The sequence below is a fragment of the Pongo abelii genome, chromosome 10 (assembly GCF_028885655.2).
Source record: "Pongo abelii isolate AG06213 chromosome 10, NHGRI_mPonAbe1-v2.0_pri, whole genome shotgun sequence".
NCBI classification, from domain to species: Eukaryota; Metazoa; Chordata; class Mammalia; order Primates; family Hominidae; genus Pongo; species Pongo abelii.
This window is the reverse complement of record NC_071995.2, coordinates 123,831,643-123,846,927: the sequence shown is the minus strand read 5'-3', so window position 1 is coordinate 123,846,927 and position 15,285 is coordinate 123,831,643. Positions and strand designations below refer to the sequence as shown.

At 54.7% G+C, this 15,285-nt stretch overlaps 1 protein-coding gene across 3 annotated transcripts in view; it reads left to right on the top strand.

Moving 5' to 3' along the window:
* DHX37 (DEAH-box helicase 37) overlaps nt 1–15,285 on the top strand; it is a 42,864-nt gene that overhangs the window by 17,057 nt on the left and 10,522 nt on the right. For all 3 annotated transcript variants that reach the window (XM_024257374.3, XM_063712354.1, XM_024257373.3), the window contains exons 8-17: nt 808–921; nt 3,253–3,354; nt 3,571–3,685; nt 5,000–5,095; nt 5,340–5,425; nt 6,406–6,550; nt 7,213–7,289; nt 7,593–7,825; nt 11,818–11,929; nt 15,111–15,217. In XM_024257374.3, the coding sequence (XP_024113142.2) occupies nt 808–921; nt 3,253–3,354; nt 3,571–3,685; nt 5,000–5,095; nt 5,340–5,425; nt 6,406–6,550; nt 7,213–7,289; nt 7,593–7,825; nt 11,818–11,929; nt 15,111–15,217 (1,187 nt within the window). The remainder of the gene's footprint in view (nt 1–807; nt 922–3,252; nt 3,355–3,570; nt 3,686–4,999; nt 5,096–5,339; nt 5,426–6,405; nt 6,551–7,212; nt 7,290–7,592; nt 7,826–11,817; nt 11,930–15,110; nt 15,218–15,285) is intronic.

The following is a 15,285-nucleotide window of genomic DNA, read 5'->3' as shown; positions in this document are numbered from 1 at the left end:
AACTTGTATTTTTATTATGACCGACTCACAGAGTTCACGCCTTGCCCAGGGTGTACTGAATGCCTGTAGTGTGCAGGCTCTGCCCTGCGGGGGGTCCAGACACAGCCCTCTCTTGGGAGCTTCAAGTCCAGTTGCGTTTGGTGAGGGGCAGCACCAGACTCGGAGTGGGGTACGAGCCTCAGGCTGAGGGACAGGGGAGGGGCCGCTCGGGCTTGCTCTTGAGCGTCTTCACGGTCCCTGGCCACAGAAGCTGCGTCCCAAGGACTTTCCATTTGTGAATCAGAACCCTAGCTGCTGCCTCCCCTGTCAGCCCTCTTGGGCCTTGGGGAAGCACCCCACGCTTCCTAGGGAGCCGGCCGTTCCATCAAGCGGGTGGCACGCGTGTCCAGAGAGCATGCAGGGCCCGGGTGGAGGACTGCTGTCTGGTGAAGAAGCTGTGCTCTGTGCTGGCTGTGACGTCCCCTTGGGCAGGGCCAGTCTCCCAGGGGGATGGCAAAGGTGATTCCAGCCCTCCTGGCTTTGAGGCCACTGGGACTCCTGGGGGTGGCGGTGGATGCAGTTTGGGTCTGGGTGGCCCCTGTCTGTGTGGCACCTGCTGTCCGACTGCCCACGGCCCCACCCCACATCTCATGTCCATTTCCCATCTGCCATCCCACCCTGCGGGCATCCGAGTTGAGCAGCTCACCTCTGATGAAGAGCAGCTGCCCTTCCTCTAACACTGTCTCCTCAAGTGGGAGTTCTGGGACGTGAAGCGGCCCTTGGGGCTCAGGCTGGAAGGGTGGGCCTCACCCCTGGACCTCCCCCCAGGACTTCCTGCTGCTGCGGTACAAGGTGGTGATCATCGACGAGGCCCACGAGAGGAGCGTGTACACGGACATCCTCATCGGCCTCCTGTCTCGCATTGTGACTCTCCGGGCCAAGGTAGCACAGGAGGCGGGTGCTGGGGAGCCCCGAGCCCTGAACCCCCCAGCTCTGTCGGAGGCTTGGGCTCCCTTCACCTGTTCCCTGTTGTACCCTGGGCTGCTGCCATGAGCAGGTCCCCTGAGCACAAGGTCTCCCTGGGCATAGGTCTAGGCCCAGTGCCAGGGCCGTGAATCTTGGAACAGCCCCTGTGTGATCCCCTCCCCACCGCCCTGGCGCCAGCCTCATAAACTGGTGTCCTTCTCCCCATCCAAAGAGGCTCAGGAGAAGTGTTGATGCCTGGCCAGGCGCAGTGGGGCTGGTTGATGAGGCCTCTGGGCCTCTGGGATCAGCAGAGCGGGTGGTCCTGCCCGGCCGAGGGCCAGGCTCCCGGAGCTCTGAGAGGGGCTCCCCAGGGCCTCTTTCTCCGTCTCCCTGCTGCCCCAGCCTGACACAGGGGCCTGCTGAGTTGGTGGGTGCCACCCTCGGGCGGGGCTCCATGCAGTAGGCCTGTCCCACCCTCCCGGCGGGGAGAGGGGCCTGCGCTCCACATGTGCCACGAGCCTGGCCATGTTCAAGGCCCTGAAAATCGACAGTGAACAAGACGCTGTCTTGTTCTAGCAGTTCCTGCCCTCCTGGGGCCTCGACTTCAGCAAGGGTGGCAGGCAGGACGCAGACTCAGAGTATGTGAGCCAGTGCCAGACAAAGCCAGGGTCAGTGGAGGGAGGACGCAGGGCTAGCAAGGGCTTCACCCGAAAGGTGACCTCTGAGCTCAAGTTGAAGGCTGAATGAGGGAGGGAGTGAGTGGGGTGCATCGCAGAGCGAGGAGAAGTCTGACTGGAGGAGAGCAGTGCAAAGGTCCTGAGGCGGGCGTCTGCCTGGTGCCTTTTTTCTTTTGGTAACAAGCTTTATTGGGCTGTGATTCACATTTCATATCATTAATCTGTTCAAATATACAATTCAGTGGCTTTTAGTCCACAGAGTGTGCAACCATCACCACAGTTTTATATTTTGTCACTCATCAATCCAAAAAGAAACCCTAGGCCGGGCACGGTGGCTCACGCCTGTAATCCCAGCACTGTGGGATGCTGAGGCGAGTGGATCACTTGAGGTCAGGAGTTCAAGACCAGCCTGGCCAACATGGTGAAACCCTGTCTCTACTAAAAAAACGAAAAATTAGCCAGGCCTGGTGGCGCACACCTGTAATCTCAGCTACTCGGGAGGCTGAGGCAGGAGAATGACTTGAACCCAGCGGGTGGAGCTTGCAGTGGGCCGAGATCACGCCACTGCATTCCAGCCTGGGTGAGAAAGCGAGACTTCATCTGAAAAAAACAAAAAGAAACGCTGTGCCTTTTACAGTTTTTTGTGGTGGTGGTTTTTGTTTGTTTTTGTTTTTGTTTCAAGGCAGGGTCTCATTGTCACTGAGGCTGGAGTGCAGTGGTGCAATCACAGCTCACTGCAACCCCGACCTTCTGGGCTTAAGGAATCCTTTTGCTTCAGCCTCCCAAGAAGCTGGATCATGGTCACTCTGTGTGTGACCATTTGCAAATGATTTCCCACAGTGGCTGCAGAATTCCATGGTACTTCCCCACCAGCAATGTCAGAGCTTCCAGTTTCTCCACATCCTGCCAGCACTTGTCATTTTCCATTTCTGTTATTCTAGACATCCGTGTGGGTGGACAGTGACACCTCACTGTGGTCTTGGTTTATGTCTTTGGGGGCCATCAGGGAGTCTAGAGTGGCCAAGCAGAGAGGGTGAAGTGGGGTCAGGAAGGCACGGGGGTGAGGCAGACAGGGACGGTCACTGTGGGGCAAGAGAGGGGCCTGTGCTGGGTGTCATGCCTCCCACAGAGGTGCTCTGGCCACTCCTTAGCTTCTGGGTTTGGGGTTTCATAGCAGCAAAGGCAGCAAGAGCTTGAAGCAGAGCTTACCATGAGGCCATGAGGCATTGCTGAGCGGCCTGGGGACCAGGGAGCTCCCGGGAGCTCCCTCCCACCCCCCCACAGACCCCAGAGAATCAGGCAGCTCCTCCCTGAGCCCCTGGAACAGACACTCAGTGAATCTTGGTGTCAGGTGGGAGCTGGGTTGGGTGGGCCCCAGTCTCAGCCCACCTGCCTCATATTCCACCATCAAAGCCTGACTCTGAAAGACCCCCTGGAACAAGCCACCACCCTGGGAGCGGCAGGTCCCGCTATTGACTCACTTTCTCCAAGGAGCCTTTGGCATCCAGAAAGGGGCAGAGGGTGGGGGCTGGAAACGGGGTGGGCAGCAGGGTACCCCCATGCCGATTTCCCAGGCTTCAGACCCACCTGCGGTCCTGGGGCCGCGGTCACTGAGCCTGTCCTCCCGCAGAGGAACCTGCCACTCAAGCTGCTCATCATGTCGGCCACGCTGCGCGTGGAGGACTTCACCCAGAACTCGCGGCTCTTCGCCAAGCCGCCACCGGTCATCAAGGTAACACAGGGTCCCATGTCCTCTGTGAGCTTGGACGGCACAAGGACGCCCTGGTGTCGGGAGCCTCCTGAGAGACCTCACTTGGTCACGTTGGGGATTGACAGCAGCTTGGAGGGGGTGTTAGAAACCTTGATTCGGAATAATGGGGAAAGGGAAGGCAGCCCTGGGCCGAAGCTCGTGCCCCCCACTCCCCATGCTTTCCTGGGCATCCCACAGGTGGAATCCAGGCAGTTCCCAGTGACTGTGCATTTCAACAAGCGGACGCCGCTGGAAGACTACAGCGGCGAGTGCTTCCGGAAGGTCTGCAAGATCCACCGGATGCTGCCCGCAGGTGAGGCCCTGGCTGGGTCAGGGGAAAGAAGCCTCTCTTCCTAAACCCTCGCTGAAGGCACGAGTGTGGGAGGGCCCATCTCCAAGTGGCTCAGAAAAGTCCCTTGTCCCTGCCAGGCCTCAGCTTCCTCACTTATTCCAGAGCGTTCACAACACCTGTCCTGCCTTATTCCACTCAAAATACTATGAGGCTTCAGCAGCTACCAGATGGTGGAGTTTGCCATCTGTCCCTATCTGATAAGCAGAAAAACCCACAGGGCCCAGGCCAGTGCTGGCAGGTGATCATAGACACTGCAGGGGAACAGGCACATCCCCTCGAGAGTCACAGATACCCTTCACAGTTCTGCCTTGTCCCCATCATACCTGCTCCGTTACCCACCTCATGTTACTGAAATGGATGTGACCTTTCTGTGTGAATAGATTGTGATCGCTTCCAGCCAGACTTTTTTTTTAAGACGGAGTTTTACTCTTGTTGCCCAGGCTGGAGTGCAGTGGCGGATCTTGGCTCACTGCAACCTCTGCCTCCCAGGTTCAAGTGATTCTCCTGCCTCAGCCTCCCAAGTAGCTGGGATTACAGGTCCCACACTGGTCGCACACTGCCACGCCCGGCTAATTTTTTGTATTTTAGTAGAGATGGGGTTTCATCATGTTGGCCAGGCTGGTCTCGAACTCCTGACCTCAGGTGAGCTGCCTGCCTCAGCCTCCCAAAGTGCTGGAATTACGGGTGTGAGCCACTGCACCCGGCCTAGCCAGAGACTCTTGTGTGCCGAATTCGGGCCCAAGGCTGGCTTTCTTCATGTTAGGGAGGCAAGGAGCCATGGGGGTGCTTCCCAACAAGCTTGACCTCGTCCTTCAAGGAAGCCAAGGTCGCCGCTTCATGATGCTCTGTCCTTGCTCTGCTTACGGCCTTTCGGGGCTCCCATCCATTCTCTGGGAGACTGGGGCTGGCCGGAGGTGAGGTGGGAGCTTGAGCAGTGAGGCTTCCTGCAGCCTCGGGTCTCAGGGCAGCCGCGGCGCTGTCGCTGTCGCGAGGGTGGTGTGCAGGGTTCTGCGTGAGCACGCTTCTCAGGGCTTTTGGGTCTGTTCCTGGGAGTGGCGCTGCTGGGCTGTGCGGTCGCCATGTTTGTTGAACTCCCTGGCGGCAGCTCCTTCAGTCTGGGGGTGCTGCCCCCTGCTCATCTATGTCTGTGTACTCCTGTCCTCCCCCATTATCCCTGGAACCCCGCCTCTCAGAGCATGGCTTGGCAGGTGCTCCTTGCTAAGCAAATGTTTGTGAGTGACTGATGGATAACAGAGGGGCCCATTCTTTCCACAGGTGGCATCCTGGTGTTCCTGACGGGGCAGGCTGAGGTGCATGCGCTGTGCCGCAGGCTCAGAAAGGCTTTCCCACCCTCCAGAGCCCGGCCACAAGGTAAAGAGGACGCCCCGACCAGCGCTCTGCCCTGAGCAGCTGGGCTTGGCCCCGTGCTCCCTGGCTGGGGTGCAGCTCCCGCCTCTGAGCTTCCCTCTGGAAGCATCAGCACCTTTGCCGTCCCCCACCTCACCCCCGAATAAATGGCCACCACTGAGTGGCCGTGCCTTGAACAACAAAGAGCAGCGTACTGGCGACCATGCCGGCCACAGACACCTTTCTCCCCAACCTGCCCCTCTCCCAGAAAAGGACGACGATCAGAAAGACTCGGCGGAGGAAATGCGGAAGTTTAAGAAGTCGAGGGCCAGGGCCAAGAAGGCGCGGGCCGAGGTATGTGGGGGGCTGGCAGGGACTCCTGGAGAGTAAGGCTGCGTTGTCCAGGATGGCGGCTGCCAGCCCCATGTGGCTGCTTAGGTTTCAGTGTAATTGGAATCAAATGAAATTAAAAATCCAGTTCCTGGTCGGGCACAGTGGCTCACGCCTGTAATTACAGCACTTTGGGAGGCCAAGGTGGGAGGATCGCTTGAGGCCTAGAGTTTGAGACCAGCCTGGACAACATGGTGAGACCATGTCTCTACAAAAAATTTTTTAGATTAATCCAGTGCAGTGGCGCATGCCTGTGGTCCCAGCTGCTCAGAGGCTGAGGCGGGAGAACCATCTGAGCCCAGGAGGTCAAGGCTGCAGTGAGCTGTGATGGCCCCAGTGCACTCTAGCCTGGGCAACAGAGCGAGACTCTGTCTCAGAAAAGGAAAAGAAGGCCGGGCGTGGTGGCTATGCCTGTAATCCCAGCACTTTGGGAGACTGAGGCAGGTGGATCACCTGAGGTCAGGAGTTCAAGTCCAGCCTGACCAACATGGCGAAACCCTGTCTCTACTAAAAATACAAAATTAGCCAGGCATGGTGGCGTGCACCTGTACTCCCAGCTACTCTGGGATGACTGGGCTGGGAGGGGCTTTCCTCTAGCCTCTGCGTGAAGGCACCATGGGTCTTGTGGTCCGTGACAGTAGCGTAAGCACTCAGCGGTCTCTGACTTGCCTGTTGCACTACCGATGTGTCAGGCAGCGATCCAGGTTCCTCACGTGTGTTCACACAACCCTCCCACCAGCCTGAGAGACAAGGTCTATGATAGTCCCCAATGTTTAGGTGGGGAAACTCAGGCAGGAAGAGAGAATTATGTGGCCTGCCCCAGGTTGCACGGCCCATGGGTGTGGACTGGGGCTTCCACGCGAGGGCACCTGTCTTCCTGCACATGCCGCGTCGTCACATCCAGGATCCCTGCAGCCCAGGTGTCTATGTCTTGTTCGCCGTAGGTGCTGCCCCAGATCAACTTGGATCATTACTCGGTGTTACCGGCAGGCGAAGGCGATGAGGACAGGGAGGCAGAAGTGGATGAGGAAGAGGGGGCCCTGGACTCCGACCTCGATCTGGACCTGGGGGATGGCGGGCAAGATGAAGGTGTGGCCCTAGCACCGCTTCCTGCTCACGTTCGTTAGCTCTGCCCTGAGGATGTACCCAGAGCCCTTGTGGGCCCCCCAGGAGCTGGGGTTCTAGCAGTTTTGTCCCCGATGCTTCCTGAGTTCTTGAAACTGCCCGGCATGAGGAGGCCTCGAACATTTGCCATGTTGAATATAATGGGGGCTGCCAACCCCTTTGCTGAGGGACGCAGGCCTCCAGGGCCCAGGGGTGTTGCCCAGCTCCATGTGCTTGCAGGGGCCCCCTGAATGTAGGTGGACCCAGTGCCCTGCTGTGCCCAGCCAGGGGCTGAGTGGAGCAGCAGAGAGTACCCCAGTACAGGCTCAGCCTGACCCCACCACAATGCTGCCAGGACACGAGGAGCGGAGTCAGGCCCCCGGGATCCATCCCAGGGGTTTGGAGGAGGAGATTGTGCAGCACAAGGGTTCAGATCCAGTTCAGGGCAGCAGAGACAAGAGAGCCCCTGGGAACCTCTCAGCAGTCCCCCCAGGCTTGGCCTGGCTGGTCCCAAGGGGAGCCTCTGCAGCAGGGCAAAGAAAGGAGCTCTGGTGGAGCAGCCTGTGGGCACAGGGCCGCTGTGGCCAGCTCCTGCCTGTGGGCATCTGTCCCGGCCTGGGTGCCAGTGACCTCTGCTTTCCCTCCAGGTGAGCAGCCGGATGCCTCCCTCCCGCTTCACGTGCTCCTGCTGTACTCTCTGCTGGCCCCAGAGAAGCAAGCACAGGTAACCGTGCTGGGCCGGTGCCCAGCTTTTGGGGCACTTTTAAGGGCATTGCAGTGGGGTTGGTCAAGCCCTTGGTGGTCCTCTCCATCTGCTGTTTGATCAGCATCCCCAGAGTTTTGAGGAATATTGGGGTAGTTTTGGAGAATAGGGAACCCTCCCCCAAGGCACTGGGTCCCAGATGGGATGGCTTGTCCTTGCTACCTCTCCAGCACACCAGCCTGGCTGGCTTTGTCCTTGAGCCTCCATTCCATGATTTCTTTCCTGATTCTGGTGTTTTCCTGCCATCCCTTCCCTGAATCCTAGGTCTTTAAGCCTCCACCGGAGGGGACTCGGTTGTGTGTTGTGGCCACCAATGTGGCCGAGACGTCTCTCACCATCCCTGGCATCAAGTATGTGGTGGACTGTGGGAAGGTTAAGAAGCGCTACTACGACCGTGTCACCGGCGTGTCCTCCTTCCGTGTCACCTGGGTCTCCCAGGCATCAGCTGACCAGCGAGCGGGCAGAGCAGGACGGACAGAGCCCGGCCACTGCTACAGGTGGGTCACCCAGGCTCCTCCTCAGGGACGTTGGTGCCGCCTTGCAATAGCCACTGAGGAACAGGGGAAGGACGCTGACCCCACCTCCATCTGTAGTGTGTCCCGTGTCCTGCTGGGCCCCTGCGACTTTGGGGTGCTCCACCGCCCTTTTGCTGGCTTTCAGATACTCACACTATTTCTTTTTTTTTTTTTTTTTTTTTTTTTGAGATGCAGTTTCACTCTTGTCACCCAGGCTGGAGTGCAATGGCATGATCTCAACTCACTGCAACCTCCACCTCCTGCGTTCAAGCAATTCTCCTGCCTCAGCCTCCCAAGTAGCTGGGATTACAGGTGTACGCCACCATGCCCAGCTAATTTTTGTATTTTTATTATATTTATTTATTTATTTTAATTTTTGTATTTTTAGTAGAGACGGGGTTTCACCATGTTGGCCAGACTGGTCTCGAACTCCTGACCTCAGGTGAGCCACCGTGCCTGGCCTACTCGCACTTTTTTTTTTTTTTTTTTGAGACGAGTCTCGCTCTGTCGCTCAGGCTGGAGTGCAGTGGCGCAGTCTCGGCTCACTGCAAGCTCCGCCTCCCGGGTTCACGCCATTCTCCTGCCTCGGCCTCCCGAGTAGCTGGGACTACAGGCGCCCGCCACCACGCCCGGCTAATTTTTTTTTTTTTTTTTTTTTTTGTATTTTTAGTAGAGATGGGTTTTCACCGTGTTAGCCAGGATGGTCTCGATCTCCTGACCTCGTGATCCGCCTGCTTCGGCCTCCCAAAGTGTTGGGATCACAGGCGTGAGCCACCGTGCCCGGCCACTGTTTCTTTATTCTGCTACTGAGGTCAGGCCCAGCTCTTGAGTGCTGTTTGTTTGTTAACAGCTTGATCAGGATATAATTCACATACCATAAAGTGCATAATTTTAAAGTGTACAATCCAGGCGTTTTTAGGACAGTCACGGAGTTGTGCAACCATCACCACAATCAATGTCAGAACTTCCCATCAACCCAAAAAGAAACCCCGTGACCACTGCAGTCACCCCCACTTCTTCCCCGCCCCAGCCTGCGGCAAGCATCAGTCCACTAGTTTTTGTCTCTAGGGATGTGCCTGTTGTGGGCAGTTCAGATAAATGCAATAAAGTTATACAAAGTGTGGCCCCTCGTGTCTGGCCTCTGCCGCTCAGCACGGTGAGTTTTCAAGGCTCACTCTGGGTGGCAGGTGTCAGTACCCCATTCCTGGCCGTGGCTGAATGATACCACACCATATGGATGTGCCGAGTTTTGTTTGTCTGTTCATCAGCTGGTGGACGTTTGGTTGTTTTCACTTCTTGGCTATTGTGGATAGTGCTGCTCTGAACACTCAGGTGCAAGGATTTGTCTGGCTCCATTTTCATTGCTCTTGCAGTGGAACCTAAGAGAACCGCTGGGCTGTATGGCAACTCTGGGTTTAACTTACTGAGGAACCACCAAACTGTTTTCCACAGCAGCTGCCCCATTTTACACACCTACCAACAGTGAATGAGGGTTTCAGTTTTTTCACATCCTCTCCAGCACTTTTTTATTTTATTTTTTTTGAGATGGAATCTCGCTCTGTCACCCAGGCTGGAGTGCAGTGGTGCAATCTCAGTTCACTGCAACCTCCATCTCCTGAGTTCAAGCAATTCTCCTGCCTTAGCCTCCCAAGTAGCTGGAGTGATAGGCATGCGCCACCATGTCCGTATAATTTTTTTGTTTGTTTGTTTGTTTTGTTTTTGAGACTGAGTCTCGCTGTTGTCAGCCTGGGCTAGAATGCAATGGCTCAATCTCAGCTCACTGCAACCTCCGCCTCTAGGATTCCAGCAATGCTCCTGCCTCAGCCTCCCAAGTAGCTGAGATTACAGGTGCCCACCACCACACCCAGCTAATTTTTGTATTTTTAGTAGAGATGGGGTTTCACCATGTTGGCCAGGCTGGTCTATCGAACTCCTGACCTCAGGTGATCCACCTGCCTCAGCCTCCCAAAGTGCTGGGATTACAGGCATGAGCCCCGGCGCCCGGCCAATTTTTAGATTTTTAGTAGAGACAGGGTTTCACCGTGTTGGCCAGGCTGGTCTTGAACACCTGCCTCGGCTTCCCAAAGTGCTGGGATTATAGGCATGAACCGCTGCACCTGGCCAGCACCAACACTTATTTTTAATATTTTTGTTTTGCTGGGGTTTTTTTGAGAAACAAAATCTCACTCTGTTGCTCAGGCTGGAGTTCAGTGGCACAAGTATAGCTCACTGCAGCCTCCGCCTCCTGGGCTCAAACAGTCTTACCGCCTCAGCCTCCCAAGTAGCTGGGAGTAGAGGCACGTGACACTGTGCCTGGCTTCAGGTTTTTTTTTGTTTGGTTTGGTTTTAATGTGTGACTATATCCTGTCACACACAGCCCTGCCGAGGTCCTGAGAACATGTGGCCCTACCTCCCCCACCCTTACTTTTTTTAATATGAAAGCTTCAGTATTTTTGAGCCTAGCTCTCCTAGTGGGTGTGAAGTGGTATCACATTGTGGCTTTGGTTTATGTTTCCCTAATGACTAATGATGGCCTCTTTTCATGTGCTTATTGGCCCTTTATGCATCTTCCTAGGGAACTGCCTCTTCAGATCTTTTGCTCATTTTTTAATTAGATTATTTGTCCTTTTATTGTTGATCTGTAAGAGTTCTTTAGGCCAGGCGTGGTGGCTCACGCCTGTAATCCCAGCACTTTGGGAGGCTGAGGTGGGCAGATCACAAGGTCAGGAGTTCAAGACCAGCCTGGCCAACATAGTGAAACCCTGTCTCTACTAAAAATACAAAAATTAGCTGGGCATGGTGGCATGCACTTGTAATCCCAGCTACTTGGGAGGCTGAGGCAGGAGAATCACTTGAACCTGGGAGGCACAGGTTGCAGTGAGCCAAGATCACGCCCCTGCACTCCAGCTTGGGCGACAGAGCGAGACTTCATCTCAAAAAAAAAAAAAAAAGTTCTTTATATAATCTGGATATTAGATCCTAATCAGATGTGTCATTGACAAATATTTTCTCCTAATCCGTGTGCTGTAATTGTGTGTGTGTGTGTGTGTGTGTGTGTGTGCGTGTATGTAATAAATAGCTTTATTGCTGTTCCTTTTGTCAGGGCTACATGTTAATTACAAAAGTAGAAAATTTAGAAAATTTACAAAGAAAACCAGTAAGAAGTAACTGTAGTTAAAGTGTAGAGTGCTATGCACCATCCCCTGTTTTAAGTACTCTACATGGAATAATACCTTTTCTCTTGGTTTTGAGACGGAGTCTCGCTCTGTCGCCCAGGCTGGAGTACAGTGGTGCCATCTGGCTCACCGCAACCTTTGCCTCCTGGGTTCAAGTGATTCTCCTGCCTCAGCCTCCCGAGTAGCTGGGACTACAGATGCACGCCACCATGCCTGGCTAATTTTTGTATTTTTAGTAGAGATGGGGTTTCCCCATGTTGGCCAGGCTGGTCTCGAACTCCTAACCTCAAGTGATCCGCCTGCCCCAGCCTTCCAAAGTGCTGGGATTACGGGTGTGTGCCGCCACACCCAGCCCGTGGAATAATATCTAATTAATTTTCACCAATTCCTTACCAGGCAGCTGCAATTTGAGCTGCATTTCACAGGTGAGGAGAACAAGGCAGAAAGAGGTGAAGCACCGTGCCTGGTGTCAGGTTGAGATCCAGTCCCAGTGGCGTGCTGAGTTTTGTGTTTGTTGTCCCTGTTTCTCTCTGCCCAGGCTGTATTCATCTGTGGTTTTTGGTGTGAGTTTTGTGTTTGTTGTCCCGGTTTCTCTCTGCCCAGGCTGTACTCATCTGTGGTTTTTGGTGTGAGTTTTGTGTTTGTTGTCCCAGTTTCTGTCTGCCCAGGCTGTATTCATCTGTGGTTTTTGGTGTGAGTTTTGTGTTTGTTGTCCCTGTTTCTCTCTGCCCAGGCTGTATTCATCTGTGGTTTTTGGTGTGAGTTTTGTGTTTGTTGTCCCGGTTTCTCTTTGTCCAGGCTGTATTCATCTGCGGTTTTTGGTGACTTCGAGCAGTTTCCTCCTCCAGAAATCACCCGGAGGCCTGTTGAAGACTTAATCCTTCAAATGAAAGCTCTCAACATTGAAAAGGTCAGTTGCTGCCCCCAGCCCTGCTCTCAGCCACCCCAGTGGGCCACCTCCCATTCCCTGAGGCAGGGAGCCCAGAGCTGGGTCTGCTGGTGCCTGGCCTGCGGCAGCTGCTTACACAACAGTGCATCAGCAGGTGCTCCTAGGGCTTCTGGGCTTCTGTGACCGCTGCCTCCCCAGTGCTGCATCCCCCGTGGGCACCCAGGGGATGGCTGCCTGGAATAGAGGCAGCAGGGTCCTGCACGCTGTTCTTGTACTATCCGTCCGTGGGGTGTGCAGAACGTGCTGCCAGCTCTTCCTGGCAGCAGCCTTCTCCAACCCAGTCCTCCAGTGGAGGGGGATCCCTCTAGGGTCACCCTCCCTCCCCTGCTCCAGGGCAGGCTGAGCCAGGCAGTGCCCCGTGCCATGCTGCGTGCTGTCCTGTGGGCATTCAGATCCCCATTTAACTGATGAGGCAACAGAGGCAGGGAAGTGAAGGTTTTTGTCCAGGGACACACATCTAATAAGTGACAGAACCCACATGGTCTCCTAGTGCCTTTTAAACATCTGTGCTCACTAATTTTTCTAGATGTTAATAGGTTCAAAATTATAAAAACTTCAGATACTTGAGATCATCAGGGAGAAGGTGAAGCCCATCCCACTGTCCACCATTTGTGACCTGTGTCCCAGTTATGTTTCCAAACACATAACATCCTGTACTTTATTACTTTGGTTTTCTGAATATTGTGTGATATTTTACATGCTGCTTTGGGCTTGATTTTTTCACCTAATAAAAATCATGGGTGCTGGCCGGGCACGGTGGCTCACACCTGTAATCCCAGCACTTTGGGAGGCTGAGGCATGTGGATTAGTTGAGGTCAGGAATTTGAGACCAGCCTGGCTAACATGGCAAAACCCCGTCTCTACTAAAAATACAAAAAAAAATTAGCCAGGGAGGCTGGGCGCAGTGGCTCACGCCTGTAATCTCAGCACTTTGGAAGGCCAAGGCAGGTGGATCACAAAGTCAGGAGTTCAAGACCAGCTTGGCCAACAAGGTGAAACCCCGTCTCTAGTAAAGATACAAAAAATTAGCTGGGTATGGTGGCACACGCCTGTAGTCCCAGCTACTCGGGAGGCTGAGGCAGGATAATCACTTGAACCCAGGAGGCGGAGGTTGCAGTGAGCCGAGATTGCGCCATTGCACTCCAGCCTGGGTGACAGGGCAAGACTCCATCTCCAAAAAAAAAAAAAAAAAAGCCAGATGTGGTGACAGGTGCCTATAATCCCAGCTACTTGGGAGGCTGAGACAGGAGAATCACTTGAACCTGGGAGGCAGAGGTTGCAGTGAGCCAAGATCATGCCATTGCACTCCAGACTGGGAGACAGAGCAAGACTCCATCCCCCAAAAAAAAAAAAAAAGGCCGGATGCATTGGCTCACAGCACTTTGGGAGGCCGAGGCGGGCGGATCACAACATGAGGAGCTCAAGACCAGCCTGGCCAATATGGTGAAACTCCGTCTCTACTAAAAATATAAAAATTAGCCAGGCGTGGTGGTGGGCACCTGTAGTTCCAGCTACTCAGGAGGCTGAGGCAGGAGAATTCTTGAACCCGAGAGGCAGAGGTTGCAGTGAGCCGAGATCACGCCGTTGCACTCCAGCCTGGGTGACATAGCAAGACTCCATATCACACAAAAAAAAAAAAAAAAAAAAGAAAAGAATCACGGATGCCAAGTGTGTGCTGGGCGTTCTACACGTGTGACCTCAGGTTATCCTCCCAGCCACTCTAGGAGGGAGTTACTAGTGTTATCACCCCATTTTCCAGATGAGGAGCCTGAGACACTGAGACAGGCCTGACTGTGGGTCACGTGGATAAAAAGTTTCAGGGCTGGGCTGGGAGCTCAGTGTGGCTGGGAGCACTGTTGGGAGTGCCTCCCACAAGTGACATCAAGTCCACTCTGTAGGAACTCCACAGTGGCTTCCCCTGGCTCTTGAGTCAGCTCCAGAGCAGGCCCCCACCTGCCTTCCCCCAGACCTGGGTTCCTAGCATTGCCTCCCTACCTGCGTGCCTGCTGCAGGCTCACCACCCCGCCTCTAGCTTTATTGAGATAGAGTTCAGGCACCACACAGTCACCCATTGAAAGTGTGTGGGTCAGTAGTTTCCAGTGTGTTCACAAAGTTGTGCAAACATCACCACCATGGCCATTTTCATCACCCCAGAAAGGAAGCGTGTACCCTTTATCTGTCACCACCTCCCAGCTCCCTGGCCCCTGTGCCCACTCCTCTCCATGGATTTGCCAGTTTGGGACATTTCATGCAGATGGGATCCTACAACACGTGGCCTTTGTGCCCAGCATCTTTCCCTGAGTGTGATGTTCTCAAGGTCCATCTGTGGTGTAGCGCGTGTCGCTGCTTCACTCCTTTTCACGGCTGAATCATCGTCCATTTTATGGGTGGCGCACGTTTTGTTCATCCACTCCTCCATTCAGAGACGCACGGGTTGCTTCCGTGTTTTGGCTATTGTGCTAAATTTATTCACATTATTATTACTATTTTGAGATGGGGTCTCACTCTATCACCCAGGCTGGAGTGCAGTGGTGTGATCTCAGCTCACTGAAACCCACACCTCCCAGGTTCAAGTGATTCTCCTGTCTCAGCCTCCCAAGTAGCTGGGACTACAGACAAGCGCCACCATACCCAGCTAATTTTTGTATTTTTAGTAGAGATGGGGGTTTTACCATATTGGTCAGACTGGTCTCGAACTCCTGACCTCAGGTGATCTGCCCGCCTCAGCCTCCCAAAGTGCTGGGATTACAGGTGTGAGCCATCGCACCGGGCCAGTTTATTCATATTATGCCTCACTGACTACCTGTGGCCCCTCCTGGTCAAATGACGCTCAGTCCTCATGAGTATAATAGTCTGTTAAAAACCAAAAAAAGCACCCAGTGGGGGCAAAGCACAGCCCTCAGTGCCTAGCCAGTGCTTGGGACGTGTGTTTGAGTGAATGGATGATGTGAGTGAGTGAAGGAGGCTTTGGGGTTCCATTGGGACCTGGCCTTTGAGAGTGCCTCAGGTCCCTGTGTCCCCACTGGCATGAGCTGAGCCCGGAGAGAGGGGTTGGAGGGAGTGCCTGCCACAGAGGGAGCAGGAGCACCGGACTTGCTTCTTGGCATTCACCCTGTCCCCGCCACGTCTCCTTGTGTCCCAGGTCATCAACTTCCCCTTCCCAACACCCCCCTCCGTGGAAGCCCTTCTTGCCGCCGAGGAGCTGTTGATCGCACTGGGTGCCCTGCAACCGCCCCAGAAAGCAGAAAGGTAGGGCCAAGAGATGCAGAGCCCAGTTCCTGCCCCGTTCAGGGCCCTCTCTCCCTTTTGCTGGGCCT